The following is a 22018-nucleotide window of genomic DNA, read 5'->3' on the forward strand; positions in this document are numbered from 1 at the left end:
GTTTTGCTTCTTTATAAAATTATTACATTTATAAATAATAATTTCGAAATGAAAAATATATACATATTCTATATATGTATTTATATAATACAAACAAAGCATAAAAATGGTAATTATTTCGTAAATATTATTATTATATAAAATAGTATTCACAAGTATTTTTTTGATTAAATGATAATAAAATGGGTTCAGTTAGATTTTGTTCCCTACTTTTATCCCCCTCCAAAAATAATTTAACCTATGAGGTTGTTATTTACAACGCAAGCACATAAGAAATGCTTAATGTGAACATGTTCTATATTAAAATTACTCTTATTCGAAAGAAATTGACATTGAAACATGAGTCGTTTAAAAATATAATGTAATATTAACTGTTAATGAGTTTTATGGGCAAATGAAGCTGTACTTGGAATAAAATACTAGTACATTTACCAATTAATGATACACTTAAAGCATTTGCCCGTACAAATATAAATATATAAATATATATATATATATTTATTTATTTATATTTATATTTACATTTTTTTCAATTTTTTTACATGTTTTATTTGTATCCTTTTGTAGTATCCTTTACGGGATATATTATTTATTTTGTTTGCTATACAAAAGAGGAGTTGTATTAGCTTATATATAGGGTTAAGACAACGGACTTTTTTTAAAGGTACGATGTTCTTTTATTTTCATGGCATAAGAATATATAATATATGTGTAAATGATATATGAAAAGAGAAAATCATTGAAAAAAAATTATATTCTCATAATAATTATTTAAGTACGAATAATTTGAACAAAAAAAAGTCATGTATTTAATATATATTGAACACTTAAATTAGGTGGTATATATAATCATATATCAAATTATTTTTTAAGACAAAATGATAAAAAAAAAATATATTTCACGTAATTTTTTTTATACATAGGTAATATAATACATAGGATGTACAATATGGAATACATGAAAAGTTTTAAGAATAATCCATTATTTTCTTCAAAAATAATGAATAATGGATGTAATTTTTGTCGTGTACGTTAATAGTCATATTTCATCTGTATCTTTCCTTTTGAATTATAAATTTTTTCTTTTCTAATTGCTTTTACATAACATTTTACAAATTTTTTCACAGTATATAAAATAGATGCTATAAAAACTAAAAATGGTAGAAAAATGCGAATAAATGTTGATGTAAATAAACAAAAACTTATGAATGCATACATAATCGATAGAAGAACTGGAGTACTAATTTGGGCAACCTTGCTAACTATAAACTGAAGGTTATATACATTATCATTATTTCTTCTATCATCAATGTAGAAAGCACTCATTACTTTATCCTCATACCTCTTATCATATTTCTTTAAAGTTTTACCAATAGAACTTAATAGAGTTTTTCTCTTTTTTCTTTTATATAAATTTTTTCTTGTTTGTTCATGTAACCTTTCAAAACTATTATAATTGCTATCTTCACCATCATGATAATTATAATAATCATATTCGCTATTACCATATTTTGTTGTCAATATTCTACCCTTTAAAGACGAATTTGCATTTCCTTCTCCGCATAATGCTCTCATAACATTTGTATCTACGTGGCAATTATTGTTGTTCTGATTATTCAATGATGAATTAAAGGCAGATGTCTACAAATTAAGAAAAATGTAGAATATAAAAAAAAAAAAAAAATTATTTACTTGATATATTAATATAGTTCCCATATTATTTAAAAAAAAAAAAGAAAAGTTATAACAAAATATTAGGGAAAATAATATATTCATTTTTCATATTACGTTATCGAAATATTTCCACATCCATACTAAAAGGGTAAGGGTAAAAAATTTAGAAAAGATGATTTTTTTATTTGATTTTTCTATCATCATTTTTTTTTTTTTTTTTTAAGTTTTTATATAATAAGGGTAATATAAAAATTATGCCTACGAAAGTATTAATGTTTCTGTTTATAATTCAGTATTATTATTTTTTATTTAAATTTTAAGAGATCTAATATTTTATCAAAACATAATATATTTTATTTATTCTTTAATTAAAAATAATTATTTTATATAAAGAAAATTTAAAGAAAATTAATAATTCAGGAAAATACATCAAAATAATATGTTTTTTACGCAAACTTTTTATACATAATATTATCAAAATAAATACTTCTTAATAACTCAAGCGATTTTAGTTCAACATAATTTAACTTAAAAAAAATGTAATTGTAATATAGAATAATAATTGTTTAATTTAAAAGCATTATATAAGTGAACAATTTATATATATATTTTTTTATTTTCATAGTTATTAATAAAATTTCTGTATTATTTTGTTAGTATAGGAAATTTGGTAAAATTTTAATAAAAAAATAGTAGCTTAAATTTTTGCAAAAAAATTCATAAAAAGAAAAAAAAAAAAAATTAAATATATATCGTACATTTGGAATATTGTGGATTTTTTAAAATTTATTTAACAATATACAACATAATTCTTCTTAAAAATATATAGATTAACAAGAAAAAGAAGAGTATTCATAATTTATGTAAACATGACGGAAAATTGAATGTGCAAATTTCGAAAATATATGAATTTAACAACTTGTTTAAAATTATAAACACAAAAAAATAATTTATCGATTAAATTTTATATATTCTCTTATTTATTATATATTAATAGATATCAATTGCAGTTCTATTTTTACTAAAAATTTTTAAATAAAAAAAAAAAAAAAAATTATGCTTTCATATATAGTATACAATTATGTGTACAAGTAATACATAAAATTGTATTATTTAATATTATGTATAAATGAAAATATATTAAAGCTAAAAATTGGTACAAATCAAAATATTTTTATTTCATAAATATCCTCCATATTTTGTTTAAAGAGAAGAAAAGAATGTGTAATAAATTATAAATAGGAATAATATAAAAAAGATAAAAAAAAAAAAATAATAAAATAAAGGTAACAGTTTTAATGTACAAATAGGATTAAAGCATATACAGGAATTATAATTTTACAAAAAAAAAAAAAAAAAAAAAGAAAAGATAAGATAAGAAAGTGTTCATATAAAATTACTAATTTTAAAAATGATTTGTGAATTATTATTAGTGTGAGCTTTAAAAATAAGTATGTATTAAAGGATATCGTAGCACTTTGTTTTATATATATATATATATATGTATATTTTGTGTTACAGAATAAATCTTTTTTAATATTTTATTTTGTTTTATCATATAAATTATTTATAAAATCCCCCAATATGGTACATAAAATATGAAGTGTATTTTCTAATTATGCCACCTTTATTATAAATCATGGAAATGAAATTTTTTAATTCGTTTCACAAGTTTCTACTTAACATAATGAATTGTAAATTGCAGCTGAAATAAATATCACATATATTTTTTTATCATATATATATATACATAAAATAAAATAGGCGCAAGATATATCAGAAAATATATCTAAAAAAATAGTATATAATAATTGTATTGCCTACGAATAATTAGTTTAATAAAAAAAAAAAAAAAAAGACCCATCCACAGATATTTGAAAAAAAAATTGTTCATATAAAAAATTTTTTATCCAAACATTGTTTTGTATATATTATTATTTAAATAAAATTAATTTTATTTTATCATTTTTCTTAAAAACTTGTCCATAAACATATATATGTGGTTTTCCATTTAAAACGTTTTGAAGTACTTCTGTTTTAAATTGTGCTGGAGTAGTACAGTTAAAAAACTACAAGATATTTATGATGTTTATATATACATATGTGCATATATATGTATGAAAAACTTATATGGAGTATATACATTATATATTTCAAATAATAAACTACTTCATAATATATTTTTTGTAAGCGTGTTTGAACGTGCATTTGAAAATATTTTTTTTATAATGTCTGTATTGCTTTTCATCAATTTACTAGAAATTGTAGATATATTTGAGCATTATTTAATCATAATAATAGTAATAACAATAATAATTACAATAGTAATAATAATAATTTTGTCCTTTTATATTTACTAATTGTGCATAAATAAGGTAATCTATAATATTATGATATATAGTAGTTTGCGGTTATAGTATTATTACAGGTAAAATTTGAACATAAAATATTTAAATTTACTGTTGCTTTAATATAATACATTTTATCTTCATATGTATGAAATACAAATAATTTAAAGAACGTTTACAAAATATTTTACACAGATTATATTATAAAATTTTATTAGTCATAATATATTATATTATATATTGGTATTAGATAATATATTAAAAGCCTGAAAGTTGAGCACAGTTCATCAATAAGTCAGTCGACCAGTCAGTGAATGATTCATTTGCTTACATAATTTTAGGGTAACTTCCTTTTTCTGAAAGGTATGACTGTTTATTTATTTTTATGGCATACACATATAATGTATGTATAAATGATTTTCAAAAAAGAAAATTACTGAAAACAAATAATATTTTCGACACAATTATGTAAGTATGAATAATTAAAACAAATAAAAGTAATGTATGTAATATATATTGAATACTTTAATTAGACTATATATAAAATTATATAACAAATTATTTTTTAAGATAAAATATTGAAAATAATATAATTCGAGTATTTTTTTTACACACATGCATAATATAATACATGCAACGTACACTATAGAATGCATGAAATTGTGAGAATAATCTATTATCTTATTCAAAATTTATGAATTATGTGTGTACTTTTTATCGTATAAGTTAAAAATATTTCTCCTTTATATTTCCTTTTAAATTATATTTTTTTCCATTGCTACTTCCTTTTAAATAACATTTTACCAATTTTTTCACAGTGTATATAAGTGCTACTGTAAAAACTATAAAAAGTATCACTACACGTAAATATGTTTCTGTAAAGTACGAAAAACTTACTATAAAGTACACAAAAGCTGCAAGAGATGGAGCAATAACTTTTTAAATGTGCTTAGCTGCAGATGAACAATTATTTGAACCACTCATAAATTCATTATCATTAATGTAAAGCGCATTCATTACACTTTCCTCATACTTTTTATCAAATTTCTTTAAAGGTTTACCAGTAGAATTTAGTAGCGATTTTTTATTTTTTCCTTTATATATATTTTTTTCTGCTTGATCATGTAACCTTTCAAAACTATTATAACTGTTATCATGAACATAATAATAACTATCAAATATATTATAGTCAGATTCTGTTTCCAATATTCTACTCTTTAATGACGAATTTTCATTTCCTTCTCTGAATAATATTCTCTTAATTTTTGTGTCTAAATGGTAATTATCGATGCTTTGATTATCCAATAATGAACGAAAAGTTTTTGACTAAATATTAAGAAAAATGTAGAAGATTAAAAAAAAAAAAAAAATTATTTACTTTATATACTAATGTAATTCTTATTTTATTTAAAAAAAAAAAAAAATGCATAACAAAATATTAGGAGAAATATTAAATTTAATTTTTATATTACCTGATCGAAATATTACCATGTCCATACTAAAAGGGTAAATGTAAAAAATTTAATAGAAAACGATTTATTATTGAATTTTCCTACAATCATTTTTTTTTTTTTTTTTTTTTTTGAAAGTTGCTATATTATTAATGTAATAAAAAGAATTTTGTTTATAAAAGTTTTTCTTTAAAATTCAGTAGTAATATTGTTTATGTATATAATTTAAAGAGCTCAAAAAAAGTTTTATCAAAATTTAAAATAGTTTTTATTGTTTAATTTTAAATATAAAATTATTTTATATAAGTTAAAGTAATAACCCAGTATATGTATTAAAAGATAATGTTTTTATGCAAACATTTTATAGAACAATACTAACAAAACACATACTCCCTTGCATTTTTATATGACGTGGTTTTAGTTCAATATAATTTAACTTCAAAAAAAAAAAAAAAATTATATTATCAATATAATAATTGTATAATTTAAACACATTATTAACATTTTATTTATATATATTTTGTATTTACATAATTAGTATTAAATTTTGACTTTATTTTTTTAGACATACGAATTTGTATAAAATTTAAATAAAAAAATATTACCTTAAAAATTTCCATAATATATTATGAAAAAATAGGGAAAAAATGAAAAAACTTAATTTATTTATTATAACAAAAACAATATCGACTTTTTATAATTTATTATCGTTATGTATGTATTTTAAAAAAAAAAAAAATATTATATGTTAACAATGAGAAAACGAATTTATAGAACATGTATTATGCATGATTTAAAATCCTAATAATGAACTTGCATTAAATAAATATAGCAATACCATATCTTTAAAATTGTTAATAATGAATGTTTACAATAAGATATAGATTAAATTTTTTTTTTTATGTTCTTGTTTATAGTTTATTAATACGTATAATTAATTCTAGCTGTATCTTTTTTAACAGCATTTAAATAAGAATATGCTCTCATAAATATGTCTTATGCACTTAGGTAAGAAGTAATATGCATAATATTATATTAATTAAAATTATTTATAATATTAAAAAAAATACATGAAAACTATAAATTAGAACAGGATAAAATATTTTTATTTTGAAAATAAATTATTCATATTTTGTTCTAAGTAAAAACAAGAAAAAGCAACTAACAATTTATGAATAGTTCGTAATATAATAAAGATGAAATAAAGAAAAAATCTAATAAAAATATATTTTATTTTGAAAATAGATTTATCCAAGTTTAAGAATTATAATATGACAACAACAAAAAAAAAAAAAAAAAAATGAATATTAAAAGAAATCCTAATATGTCATATATATATTATATATTACGGAAATTTATTTTTTTTAATATTTCATTTTGTTTTATTATATAAATCACATTTCAAATTCCCAAAAAGGTATATAACTATGAAAAGTATTTTTATATAGTACAACCACATAAATAAATATATAAATAAATATATATATATATATATAATATATTTGTTTTTTTGCTATTTCTTAGATAATGCTAAATTGTAATTTATTATTTTATTTAATGCATAATTTACATAGTCTTACATTAAATGTATAATTTTCAAGGAACTATATGTTTTTTAAAGATTTTCTGCTCATATGCATTTATCAGATTTATCTTTTTTTATAATTACATTAACATATACTTGAATATATCGACTAAATATATCATTTATCTTAATTATTCTTTTTGTATCTTATAACGTCAAATTGTTCTGTTTGATTAGGTGCCTTATAATTTATTATAATTGATTAATCAATAATTTATTATTAGCACATATGTTAGGAAATATATTAAAAAAAAGTAAATAAAAATAGTGGAACTTCGACATGTAACAATGAGAATATATATTCATATATATGTACATTTATATATATATATATATATATATATATATATATGTATGTATGAAAAACTTATATACATTAAATATTTCAAAATATAGATTCTTTCATCTTATTTTTTTTTACGAAGATACTTGAACATATATTAGAAGATATTATTTTACACTGACTATAATCCTTTTAATCAATTTGTAAAAAATTGTGAAGTATTTGAGCATTATTTAATTATAATAATAGTAATAACAATAATATTTTACCATAGTAATGATAATATTAATTTTGTATATTTATATTTAATAATTGTACGTAAATATGGTAACCTATAATATTATGATATATAGTACTGTGTATTAATGATATGATTACGGGTACATTATGAGAATGAAATTTTAAAATTTACTGTTTCTTCAATATAATACATTTTATCTTCTTACGTACGAAATACAAATAGGATATAAATGTTTACAAATAATTTAGACAAATTCCATTATCAACTTTTATTAGTTCTAACATAATATATTATATTATGTTATATTATATATTAGTATTATATTACATAATATATTAAAGGATTATAAATTAAGCACAATCAATCAATCGGTGAACGATATATTTGCTTATATATTTTTAAGGAACCTATTTTTTTTTTTAAAGGTATGATATTTATTTATTTTCGTGGGATACAGATATAATGTATGTATAAATAATTTAAAAAAAAAAAAATAATTGTTCAAAAAGAATTATTTTTTCGTCAAAATTATTTAAATATAAATAATTTGAGGAAACAAAAATAATGTATATAATATACTTTGAATTCGTAAATTAGGTGATATATAAAATCATACGACAAATTATTTTTTAGGACAAAATAATGAAAAAAAAAAGAATTCAAGTATTATTTTTATACTTACATAATATACACTACAGAATAAATGAATTTTTAACAAAATTCCATTATCTTATTCAAAATATACGAATTGATGAGTGTTACCTTTATCACATCAGTTAAAAATATTTTTTCTCTAGCCTTTTTTTTAACATATATTTTTTTTCATTGCTAAGGGTTTTAATATAACATTTTGCTATTTTTTTTAGAGTATAAACAACTGTAAATATAAAAACCATAAATGATATCACTAAAAGGATAGGTATTGATGAAAAATATATACAACTTGTAATGAAGTATACAAGTACTGCAAGTACAGGAGAAATAACTTTAAAAATATTACTAGCTACAGATGAAAAGTCATTTGAAACGCTTATAAATCCTATATTATTACTGAAAAACGCATCCATTACATCTTCCTCATACTGTTTATCATATTTCTTAAGAGTTTTTACTATAGAATTTAATAGAGATTTTTTATTTTTTTTTTTATATATGTATATTCCTTCACGTTTATATAACTCTTTAAAATCGTTATAATTATTAGTATAATCATCATAATAATTAACATATGGTCTATAATAATATTCTGTTTCCAATATTTTACCATTTAATAACGAATTTTCATTTGATTCTCCGCGTAATATTTTCATAATTCTTTTGTCTAAATGGTAATTATCATTATTTTGATTACCTAATGATGAACCAAAGGCAGTTGACTAAAAATTAAGAAAAATGTAGAAGATTAAAAAAAAAAAAAAAATTATTTACTTCAAACATTAATATATTTCATATTTTATTTAAAAAGAAATATAATACATAATAACAAAGAATTAAGAAAAATATTAACTTTAATATTTATATTACCTGATCGAAAAATTGCCACGTCCATACTAAAAGGGTAAATGTAAAATATTTAAAAAATAAGTTTTTGTTATTTGATTTTTCTACCATTATTTTATTATTTTTTTTTTTTTTAAAGTTAATTTTTAATAAATGTAATAAAAAAAATATGTCTACAAAATAATTTGATCAACATTCCATAGTATAATTTTTTATTTATATTCTAAGAGCTATAACGTTTTATTAAAATATAAGGTATTATACATATATTTTAATAAAAATTATTATTTTATATAAGAACAAGTAATAATAAGTGAATTTACATTAAATAAAAATCTTTTACATAAGCGTTTTACACATCAATATTAACAAAAGGTATACTTTTAATAACTGACCTGATTTTAGTGCAACATAATATAACATAAAAAAAAAATATAATTACAACAAATAATAATTGTATAATTTAAAAGCAATACGTATATCAACAATATATATGTATATGTATTTTTCATTTACATAATTATTAATAAATTTTTCTCATCATTTTATTAGGTGTTTATGAATTCGGTAAAATTTAAATAAAAAAAGAGTAGCTTAAAAATTTGAATAAAAATCTATGGATAAAAAAGAAGAACGAAAAGAAAAACATAATTCATATAGGAATAGAGTACAAATGTTGTATAATTTATAATGCTTACTTGATAAGTTACAATTTAATTCTTTTTAAAAATATATATATTATCAATTAGAAAAATAATGTATGCAACATATACACGTGATAGAAAGATGTATGCATGAACATTGAACATACATGAATTTATTAATATATTTAAAATTTTAAACACAGAATAATAATTTATAGATTAAATTTTATGTACACGCTTATTTATTATATACTAATATATATTAATTGCAGTTTTATTTTTATCAGAATTTTTTAAAAAAGAGTATCCACTTATGTATTGCATACACCTAATTATACAGTGATATATATTATTCTATTGATATTCTGTAATCATAAAAATAAATTTAAACTAAAAATTAAAATACGGTAAAATATTTTTATTTTACAAATACATTATTTTGTTCTAACAGTAGAAAAGAAGCAATAAAATATTAATAGGAATAATAAAGATGAAAAAAAAATAAAAATAACAATTTTATTCTGTGAATCGAATTAAGACATCATGAAATTAAATTAAAAAAAAAAAGGAATAAGTGCAAATAAAATTACTATTTTTAAAACTATTGTATTAAAATATTTTAAGGATATTCCTTAAAAATCATTTAATATTAAAGGAAATCCTGACAAAATGTTTAATATATATATATATATATATATATATATATATACATATATTATGTATTGTGGTTATTTATCTTTTTTAATATATTATTTGGTTTTATTTTATAAATTAATTATAAAATTTATTGAATTGGTACGAAATATGAGGAGTATTCTTTTATAATATCATGTATGTATACATATATATATATAAGTTAAAAATATGAGAATTAATTTTTTATTTTATTTCACAAGTTCCATCTTTCATAGTGGATTATAAAAATAACACATATATTTAAAACAACTATATATAAAAAATAAAACAGGTACAAATAGAAATTAAAATGTTTTTAACAAAATAGCATATATAACAAAAATATTGTTTATGGATATCTATTTTGATAAGAAAAAAAAAAATATCCATCCGTAAATATTTGAAAAAAAAAATTAACTATTTAAAATTTTATATCCAAATATTGATTTGGTAAATTATCATTTAAATAAAGTTAATTTTATTTTATCATTCTGTTTGAATACTTGTCCTTAAAAGTATATATACGTCTTCGCATTAAAAAAGTTTTGAAGTTCTGCTTCATATTGTGATTGAATAGTACATTTTAATAAGTACGAGATTTTTATGATATACATATATATGTATATATATAATAATCTTTGTTATTAGTTTATAAATAAATGATACTTTTGTATTTTTTTTTAAACTATTTTCTAAAGGCAGTTTTATCATTATCTATGATTGAAGTTTGGGGAATATTTGGATTTTCATTTTTGATTTTCAGAAATAACGGTTCATTTAAAGCATACGTTTATTTATTTTACTTAAGAGAAGGATATATAACTAAGGAAATGTTTCCGTTTTGTAAATTCTTTTAACTATATATATGTTTCAAATTTAAAGGTATTTTCATAGGCTTATCAATTTAATCATTGAAATAATTTATATATACACACATATCTATATCTATATCTATATCTATATCTATATATATATATATATATATATATATTTGTTATTTTTTTAGTACAGCTAGATTATAATTTATTATAATATTTAATGAATAGTTTATATAAACATATATTAAATATATTATTTTCACGGTACGATGCGTTTTTGAAAAAATTTCTGTTTATTAGAATTATTGGCATTACGATTTTTCAAATAAAATAGTTTTCTAACTATGTTTACAATATATATATGAATATCTCAACTGATCTACTCCACTTATCGAAGGTGTTCTTTTAATTTTTTATAATATCATATTGCTGTTTTTATTATGTGAATTTCGATTTATTTTAATTGATAAACTATGAATTTATTATTAGTGCATATATTGAGAAATTTATATAAAATAAAATAAAATATAAGTGCTGGAATCTTAGTATTTAACCTTGAGTATATATATGTATGAAAAATTGATAAACAGTATATACACCAAATACTTCATTATAAGGACACTATCTTGCTATTTTTTTTGATAAAGATGTTTGAACATACATTTGCATATGTTTACTTCCCGTAACCGTAATATTTTTCAGCATTTAATTAAAAAATGCGATATATTTGAGAATTGTTTAATAATAATAGTAATAGTATTAATAATAATAGTAATAGTATTAATAATAATAGTAATAGTAATAGTATTAATAATAATAGTAACAGTATTAATAATAATAGTAATAGTATTAATAATAATAGTAATAGTATTAATAATAATATTAATAGTATTAATAATAATAGTAACAGTATTAATAATAATAGTAATAGTATTAATAATAATAATAATAATAGTAATAATAATAATAATAGTAATAATAATAATAATAATAGTAATGATAATAATTTTGTCCTTTTAGATTTGCTAAATTTGAAAAAATATTATAATCATTAAAAATATGATCAATAGTACTATAAGGTTCTAGTATTATTACGCGTGAATAGTAAACATAAAATATGTAAATTTAATGTTTTATTAATATAATACGTTATATCATCATACGTATGAAAAACAAATAAGATATGGAATAATTACAGACAGTCTAAAAAAATTCTAATATAAAATTTTATTAGTTTTATTATACGATAGTATATTATATTATGTATTTGTATTATATTTCAAAATACACTGAAAATCGAAAAGTTGAGTACAATCAATCAATTATTTATTGAATGTTCCATTAGTTTATTTATTTTTAAGGAATGTATCCTTTTTTAAAGGTATTATGTTGATTTATTTTAGTGGAATACCTATACAATGCATGGGTATATTGTTTAAAAAAAAAAATAATTGTTCAAAAACAATCATTTTCTCATGACAATTATTTATGTAGGAATAATTTGAATATATAAAAATAATGTATTCTAATATATTTTGAATACTTAAATTAGGCTGCATATAAAATCATAGAATAATTCACTTTTTAAGATAAAATATTGAAAAATATATAATTCGAGTATTTTTTTTATACACACAAAATATAATTCATATAACATATGCTAAAGAATAAATGAAGTTTTCAGAAAATTTTATGATCTTATTCAAAATTTATGAAATAGTGAGTGTTATTTTTATCGCATAAGTTAAAAATATTCCTTCTCTAGCCTTTTTATTAACATATATTTTTTTTCATCGCTTAGTCCTTTAACATAACATTTGGCTATTTTTTTCAGAGTATATACTACTGTTACTATAAAAAATAAAAGTGGTATCACTATACAAAAAAATGGCGATGAAAATAACTGACTACTTAGAATAAAGTACATAAACCCTACTAGAATTGGAGTAATAACTTTAAAAAAATTCTTAGCAACATATAAAAAATTTTCTTTGCCTCTTAAAAATTCTTTATCATTTCTGAAAAATGTATTCATTACATATTTCTCATACTGTTTGTCATATTTCGTAAAACCTGTAACAGTAGATTTTAATAATGATTTTTTATTTCCTCTCCTATATAAATTTATTCTTGCCTGATTATATAACGCTTCAAAATCAATATAATCGCTATCAAAATTATCATAATTATAATTATATAGACTAAAATCATCTTCTGATGCTAATATTCTACCTTTTAATGATGAATTTACATTTCTCTCTATACGTAATGATCTTATAATATTTGTATCTAAATGGCAGCCATTGTTACACTGATTATCTAATGATGAACCAAAGACAGTTAACTAAAAATTAAGAATATTTAAAAGACTTAAAAGGAAAAAATTATGTACTTTATATATTAATATAGTTCTTGTTCTATTGAAAAAGAAAAAAAATTATACATAATAACTAAAAAATTAAGGAAATTATTAACTTGAATTTTCATATTACCTGATCAAAATATTGCCACGTACATACTGAAAGAGTAAATGTAAAATAATTAAAAAAAAAGTTTTTATTATTTAATTTTTCGACTATCATTATCTTTTTTTTTTTTTAAAGTTGCTATTTAATAAATATAATAAAAAATATATGTCTACAAATGTTTTTGATTAATATTTAATAGTATTGCATTTTATTTATAATTTAAGAGCTAGAACATTTTATCAAAATATACGATAGTTTATATATTCTTTAATTAAAAATAATTATATTATATAAGCACTAGTAATAATCATAGAAATTACATTAAATATAAATGTTTCACGTAAACGTTTTACACATCAATATAAACACTACTCATACATTTTATAACTGACACGATTTTAGTTGAACATAATTTAATATTAAAAAAATATAATTACATCATATAATGGGTTTATTATTTGAAAACACTATATGTCAAAAATTTATATACATATTTTTTATTTACATAATTGTTAATAAAATTTTCATATTATTTTATAGTATAGAAATTTGATAAAATTTATATAAAAAAAGAGTAGCTTAAAATTTTACATAAAAATTTACTGAAAAAAAAAGATAAAGAAAAAAGTTTAATTCTTATAAGTACAGAGTACTAACATTGTGGTTTTTTTAAAATTTTATAATCACAAATTAAAATATAAATCTTTTTAAAAATATATAGATCAACAATAAGAAAAAGATTGTATTTAACATATAAACGTGCTAGAAAGTTCTAAGAGTGAACATTGAAAAAATATGAATTTAATAATATACTTAAAATTATAAGCGCAAAATAATAATTTATAGATCATATTACATTTATTATTATATTTATAGATTAACAGTTATTATTAATTTCAGTTTTATTTTTATTAAAAAATTTTAAATAAGGGTATCACCTTATAAATTGTATACACTTAAGTATACAGTAATTCATAAAATTCTATTAATTAATATTATATGCATAATAAAAATATATTAAAACTAAAAATTAGAACAAATTCATATATTATTATTTATTGAAACTAAAAATTAGAACAAATTCATATATTATTATTTTATAAATATCCTTACTTTGTTCTGAGAAAAGAAAAAAAGAAGCAACAAAATATAAATAGTAATAATGAAAAAAAAAAAAAAAAAAAAAAAGCAAGGTAGCAATTAATTTTATTCTGCAAATAGAATTAAGCCATATTTAGAAATTATAATTTAAAAAAAAAAAAGAAAAGCAAAAGTTCAAATAAAATTACTAAGTTTAAAACTATTATATTAAAATATTACTAGGGTATACTTTAAAAATCATTGAATATTAAAGAATATCCTAACAATATGTTTTATACATATGTATTTTATGTATTACAGTTATATTTTTTAATATATTATTTTGTTTTATTATATAGATTAATTATATAATTCAATGAATGAGTATGGAATATGAGAAGTATTTTATTATAATATTATATATATATATAACTTAAAAACATGCGAATGAAATTTTTATTTTATTTAACAAGCTTCAACAATATATGGTGAATTATAAATTGCATTTGAAAAAAATTACATATATATATTATTTCATCTATATGAAAAAAATAAAATGGGCACAGATAGAACTGTATATATTTCTAAAAAAACAGAATATATAACAAAAATATTGTCTACGAATATCTATTTTGATATGAAAATAAAATACCCATCGGCACATATTTAAAAAAAAGAATTGGCTATTTAGAACATTTCTTATGCCAACCTTTCTTTGTATACAATATTATTTAAATAAAATTTATTTTATTTTATCTTTTTGTTTAAATACTTGTTCATAAACATATATATGGGGTTTTGCATTAAAAATGTTTAAGTTCTTCTGTTTCATATTGTTCAGTAGTACGTTAAGTACAAGATTTTTATGATATAAATATATATGTATATATAATCGTTGCTGTTATGTGACTATAATTAAATAAACTTTTTATATATATATTTTTTTAAATATTTTCTAAAGGCGGTTTTACCATTTTCTATAAGTTGAAGTTTGGGAAATATTTGAGTTTATATTTTTGGTTTTCAGAAGAAACAGGTCATTTAAAACATACGTTTATTAATCTTTCTTAATAGAAGAATGTGCAAGCAACTAAGGGAAAGCTTCGGTCTTGTAAATTCTTTTAACTATATATGTTTTAAATTTAAAGGTATTTTCATAGGCTTATCAATTTAATCATTGAAATTATATACATACACACATATATATATTTTTTTTTTCAATTTTTTTATTAGAGATATATTATAATTTATTATAATATTTAATAAATAATTTATATAAACATATATTAAATATATTATTTTGGAAGAACTATGCGTTTTTAAAAAAATTTCTGTTTATAAGCATCAATTAATTTCGTATAAATAGATTTTCCAACTATATTAATATATATGTGAATATCTCGACCAAATTATTCCATTTATCTAAGTTATTCTTTTTAAATTTTATAAGAACATATTGTATTGTTTTATTATGTGAACTAATATTTAATGTAAATGTCAAATAATGAATTTATTTTTAGTACATATATTTGGAAATATAATAAAAAAGAGAAATATATAATATTAGTGCAACTTCGATGTGGAACATCGGATATATATATATATATATATATGTATGAAAAAATAATAAACCAGATATATATTTAAAATTTCAAAATATGGATACTTTCTTCCTATTGTTATTGACAAAGATGTTTGAACATATATTTGCAGATATTTGTTTACAATGATCATAACACATTTCATCAATTTATTTGATATTGTGATATATTTTCTCATTATTTAATAATAATTATAGTAATAATAATAATTTTGTCCGTTGCGATTTGCATAATTTAAATAATTATGAAAATCCATAAAAATATGATAAATAGTATTAAAAGGTACTGGTATTATTACGAATATATTGTAAACATAAAATATTTAAATTTACTGTTTCTTTAATATAATACATTTTATCTTCATATATATGAAATATAAGTTAGTTATAAATGTTTAAATATAATTTAGGTAAATTCTATTATCAAATTATATTACTTTTATTATAATATATTATATTATATATTAGTGATATAGCTTATAATATATTAAATGTTTAAAAGTTGAACACATTCAAACAATCATTGGTTAAAGATAACGTCTTATATGTTACATGGTATTTTGCGTTTTATTTTTTTGAAAAAAATAAAGCGAAGTGAAGAATTTTTTTTCCTTAGTAAATCTTTTATTGTATATTAAAATCAATAAACATATAATAACAAATTACTGTTTTCGTATTAAGCCTTTTTTAATACTAAATATTTTTTTAAGTTATATATAATTATACGCCGTTTAATTAGTCCATATTTTAATTAATATAATTTGTATGCTTCTATGGAAGAATTTTTTGTAAAATGATGAATATATATACACATATATATATATATATATATATATATATATATATATATATATAATATTTTAACAATATCATAATTACAATTACTAAGTTGAAATCCACTATTAGATTAAGTGTTCTAAAATTTTTCGAGTGTTACCTTACTTTTTTTTAATTATGCATTCACCTTCTTTTATTCATATATATATATATATATATATATATATATATATATATAATATTTTTTTTTTTCTTTTTTTTTTATATATTTATTTTTAGCCTCTTATGGCTTACCTTTATCGGAAAAATTATTTTTTATTTCTTGTTATAAAAAAAGAGTGTTACAGTAGCTTATACAATCTTAAGAAAATGTACCTTTTTTTAAAAGGAATAGGTTTCAACTAGATTCGTGCTACATGGAAATAAATTAATGCGTACAAAAAATTTAAAAAGAACGTACAAAAGTAAAAAAAAAAAAATTGTTCTTAAAAATGTATTTCCTTCTAACATTTACTAATTATAAGTAATTTAAACATATTGGTGTGTTGTATAAATTACTCTGGATATTTTTATTAGGCGGAATAATAATATAATATTACAAATTATTTTTTGAGACAAAATGATGAACAAAATAAATTTCGAGAATCTTTTTGAACTTACAAAACTTAATACATATAAAGCACACCATAGAATACGTGATATTTCAAGAATATTCGATTTTCTATTTTAAAATTAATGAATTGTGGGTGTAATTTTTATCATATAAAATTAATAAAATTCAACCTTCTTTTCATTTAAATTATTATTTTTCTAATTATTAGATCTTTTAGAATAACAATTTCTCCATTTTTCTCAAGTGTAAATAATGTATCACAAAAAAATTAGAGATGATACCTCTAAACGAGTAATTTGTTCTTCTAGAATAACCAAGGACAATAGAATAATGATAATGAACGCTAACAAAAATGGAGGAGAAAATATAAGAATACTAACTAAAGGTGAAGAAATGTTTCTACTTCTTACATGTCCATCATTACAGCTTACTAAGCTCATTATAATTTCCTCATGCTTTTTATCATATTTCTTAAAACATTTAACAATAGAATTTAAAAACGATTTTTCATTTTTAGCTTTATATATATTTATTTCTGCATTTTCATGTAACCATTCGAAGTTATTATAATTATTTGTATCATAATAATAATTTCCATATACTATAAAACAATATTTTGTTGTCAATATTCAACACTTTTATAACGAATTTTTATTTTTTTCTCTACATAATGTTCTAATAACTCTTGTGTCTAAATGGAAATTATTGTTGTTTTAATTATCCAATAATGGAAAAAAAGGCAGTTAAATAAAAATTAAGAAAAATATTGAAGATTTAAAAGGAAAAAATGATATACTTCAAAAATTAATATAATTCCTATTTTATTGAAAGAAAAAAAAAAAAAAAAATACGTAATAACAAAAAATTAGGGAGAATATAAAATTATTTTTTTATAGTATATAATAGAAAAATTGCCACATTCATACCAAAGCGATAAATGTAAAATATTATAGAAAAAAAGGATTATTATTTGTTTTTTTAAAAATTTCTATATAATTCAAGTAATCAAAAAATTTGCTCACAAAAGATTTTCTCTAATATTCGTTGTATTGTTTATGTATTTTTTTTTTGAAATCTAGAATATTTTATATTTTTAAATTAAATGTATTTAAGTTATGTTAGTAAAAGTAATAATCCAAGAGAATGCATTAAATAGAATGTGTTAGGTAAAGATTTTATAAAGCAATGTTAATAAAAGATGTACTTTTTACAAATGTCGTTATTTCGGTTGAACATAATTTAAACATTAAAAAAAATATAATTATATATATCATATAATAATTATATAATTTAAAAGCATTGTGAACAATTTATATATATATATCTTTATTTACATAAATGATAATAAAATTTCACGTTAATTTATTGGGGGTATAAGAATTCTGGTAAAATTTAAATTAAAAAAGTTGTATGTTAAAATTTTTAATAACAATTTATGAAAAAAAAGAAAATATAAGGGAAAAAATTTAATTCATTCATTAGGGTAGAAACGATTTAAGCTTTTAAAAATTTATTAACACAACTTATAGCATACATTTTTTTAAAAGTATATGTATGTTATCTACGACAGAAGGAACGTATGGAACTTGTAAGAACGATGGAAAATTGTAATCGTAAATTTTGAATATAATAATACGTTTAAAATTTTAAATAATAAATATTAATGACAAGTTATATATTATACTTCTTTTTTTGTTCTCCTAATTATAGTTTACTAGAAATTATTAGTTGTATTTTAAAAAAAAAATAATTTATGTAAGATTATACTCTCCTATGCATTGTATTCACTTAAGAATACAGTAATACATAAAAATGTATTAATTAATAGTATATATATAATAATAATATATTAAAGCTAAAAATTGGAAAAAGGTAAAATATTTTTATATTATAAATATCCTTCTTATTTTGTTCTAAAAGAAGTAAAGAAAGAACAAGTAAAAACATATATATAGGCATATAAATAAAGATAAAAAGGAGAGAGAGAAAAAAAAGATGACAACTAATTTTATTATGATAATGGAATTAAGACTTAATCTGGAGATATAATTTTACAAAAAAATAAAAAAGAGGAAAATGTGCAAATAAAATTGCTAATTTTAAAACTGTTATGTAGAATATTATACGTGCACTTCAAAAACAAAAAAGATGGATACTAAAAGAAACTTTAAGAATATGTTTTGTATATATAATATATATAACTGTATTTTAGTTTTTTTAATGTATTATTTTATTTCATTATATAAATTAATTATAAAACGTTTTACAGTGGTGCGGAATATGAAGAGAATTTTTTCATAATATATATATATATGACTTAAAATCATCTGTTTGAAAATTTTATTTAGTTCAGTGAATTTCATCTACATATGGTAGATTATAAATAGTAGTTGAAAAAGATAACACTCACAATTTTATTTTATTTATATATATAAAATAATAGGCACAAATAATATTGAAAATATTACTAACAAAAGAGCATATAGTAATAATACTGTCTACAAATATTTATTTTATAGAAAAAAAAATTATCCATCCTCAGATATTTGACAAAAAAATTGACTGTTTAAAAAATTTTATATTCTAACAAGGTTTTGTATATATTACCATTTAAATAAAATTAATTTTACTTTATCATTTTGTTTGAAAACTTGTTTATAAAATCTATTTACATTATTTTCCTTTTAAAATATTTCGAAGTTTTTATGTTTCATATTGTAATGGAATAATATAATATATAGAAGATTTTTATGATGTATACATGTATGTATATAATCGCTTCTTCTATTAAACTATAATTAAATGCACCAGTAATATTTTTTTTTTTAAAAAAATACATTCTAAAGGTATTTTTACTATTTCCTAATATTAAAGTTTAGGTAATATTTGAGTTTTCTTTTTTGATTTGCAGAAATAGCAGGTTATTAAAAATATAAGTACATTTATTTTACATAGGTTAGGAATGTATATATAACTAAGGATATGTTTATATCTTGTAAATTTTTTAAACTAAATATATTTTAAATTTAAAGAAATTTTTATAGGTTTATCGATTTATTAATTGTAATTATATATATACATGTATATATTTTGCTATTTTTTTAATAATGCTAAATTAAAATTTTTAAAAATAGTTCATAAATATTACGTATTAACTTATATTAAATATATTATTTACTTCGAACTATCCGATCTTGTGAGAATTTTTGTTTAAATGCATTTATGTGCATATTATGATATTTTATATAAGAAGGTTATATAATTCTATTGAAATATATATAAATAACTCAACCAAATTATTTTATTTGTAGTAGTTATTCTTTTTATATTTTTCAACATAATATTGTTGTTTTATTAAGTGCACATTTATTACTTACAATTAACTAACCATGAATTTATTACTAGTGCATATATTGAGAAATATAATAAAAAAAAAATAAATAAAAATAATGGAACCTTAACATGTAACCTTGAGCATATATATGTATGAAAAAATAATAAACAACATATATATTTAAAATTTCAAAATATGGATACTTTCCTTTTAATGTTATTGACAAAGATGTTTGAACATATATTTGAAGATATTTGTTTACAATGATCTTAACACTTTTCATCAATTTATTTGATATTGTGATATATTTTCTCATTATTTAATAATAATTATAGTAATAATAATAATTTTGTCCTTTTCGATTTGCTTAATTTAAATAATTATGAAAATCCATAAAAATATGATATATAGTAATATAAGGTACTAGTATTATTATGGGTATATTGTGAGCAGGAAATATTTAAATATACTGTTTCTTTAATATAATACTATTTTTCTTCAAATGTATGAAATACGAATCCATTATAGAATATTTACAAATTAGACAAAATATATTATCAAATTACATTAGTTTTATTATAATATATTATATTTTACTGATATATCTTGTTTTATATTAAAAACCTAAAAGTTGAGCAAAATCATTCAGTCATTAGTTAAAAATAATGTCTTATATATTTCTTGACATTTTGCGTTTTTTTTTTTTGAAAAAAATAAAGCAAAGGGGAGAATTTTATTTTATTTTATTTTTTGTATATATAATTATTTGATCTATATTTGTTTTTTCTGTTTTTTTTTTCCTTAGTATATCTTTTATTATATATTAAAATTATTATACATATAATAACTCATTATTATTTTTATATCATTCCTTTCGTGATAATAAATATTTTTTTATGTTATATATAGTTATTCTTCCTAAAAAAA

At 18.5% G+C, this 22018-nt stretch overlaps 5 protein-coding genes across 5 annotated transcripts; 1 reads left to right on the forward strand and 4 right to left on the reverse strand.

Moving 5' to 3' along the window:
• Positions 1–1032: 1032 nt before the first annotated feature.
• On the reverse strand, positions 1033–1878 carry MKS88_000058 (uncharacterized protein; the record flags this gene model as incomplete). The annotated part of the gene is made up of 2 exons (XM_067219817.1): positions 1033–1641; positions 1789–1878. The coding sequence occupies 2 exons, from the start codon at positions 1876–1878 to the stop codon at positions 1033–1035; spliced, it is 699 nt and encodes a 232-aa protein (XP_067075947.1).
• Positions 1879–4961: 3083 nt separating this feature from the next.
• On the reverse strand, positions 4962–5584 carry MKS88_000059 (uncharacterized protein; the record flags this gene model as incomplete). Its single annotated transcript, XM_067219828.1, has 2 exons — positions 4962–5348; positions 5522–5584. 2 exons carry the CDS (start codon positions 5582–5584, stop codon positions 4962–4964), a joined length of 450 nt encoding a protein of 149 aa, XP_067075948.1.
• A 2774-nt stretch (positions 5585–8358) lies between these two features.
• Positions 8359–9193, reverse strand: MKS88_000060 (uncharacterized protein; the record flags this gene model as incomplete). The annotated part of the gene is made up of 2 exons (XM_067219839.1): positions 8359–8958; positions 9107–9193. 2 exons carry the CDS (start codon positions 9191–9193, stop codon positions 8359–8361), a joined length of 687 nt encoding a protein of 228 aa, XP_067075949.1.
• Positions 9194–11786: 2593 nt separating this feature from the next.
• On the forward strand, positions 11787–12274 carry MKS88_000061 (uncharacterized protein; the record flags this gene model as incomplete). The annotated part of the gene is made up of 2 exons (XM_067219850.1): positions 11787–11808; positions 11952–12274. 2 exons carry the CDS (start codon positions 11787–11789, stop codon positions 12272–12274), a joined length of 345 nt encoding a protein of 114 aa, XP_067075950.1.
• Positions 12275–12963: 689 nt separating this feature from the next.
• On the reverse strand, positions 12964–13706 carry MKS88_000062 (uncharacterized protein; the record flags this gene model as incomplete). Its single annotated transcript, XM_067219860.1, has 2 exons — positions 12964–13563; positions 13695–13706. 2 exons carry the CDS (start codon positions 13704–13706, stop codon positions 12964–12966), a joined length of 612 nt encoding a protein of 203 aa, XP_067075951.1.
• Positions 13707–22018: the final 8312 nt, after the last annotated feature.

The sequence above is a fragment of the Plasmodium brasilianum genome, assembly GCF_023973825.1.
Source record: "Plasmodium brasilianum strain Bolivian I chromosome Unknown PB_00_01, whole genome shotgun sequence".
Lineage (NCBI taxonomy): Eukaryota > Apicomplexa > Aconoidasida > Haemosporida > Plasmodiidae > Plasmodium > Plasmodium brasilianum.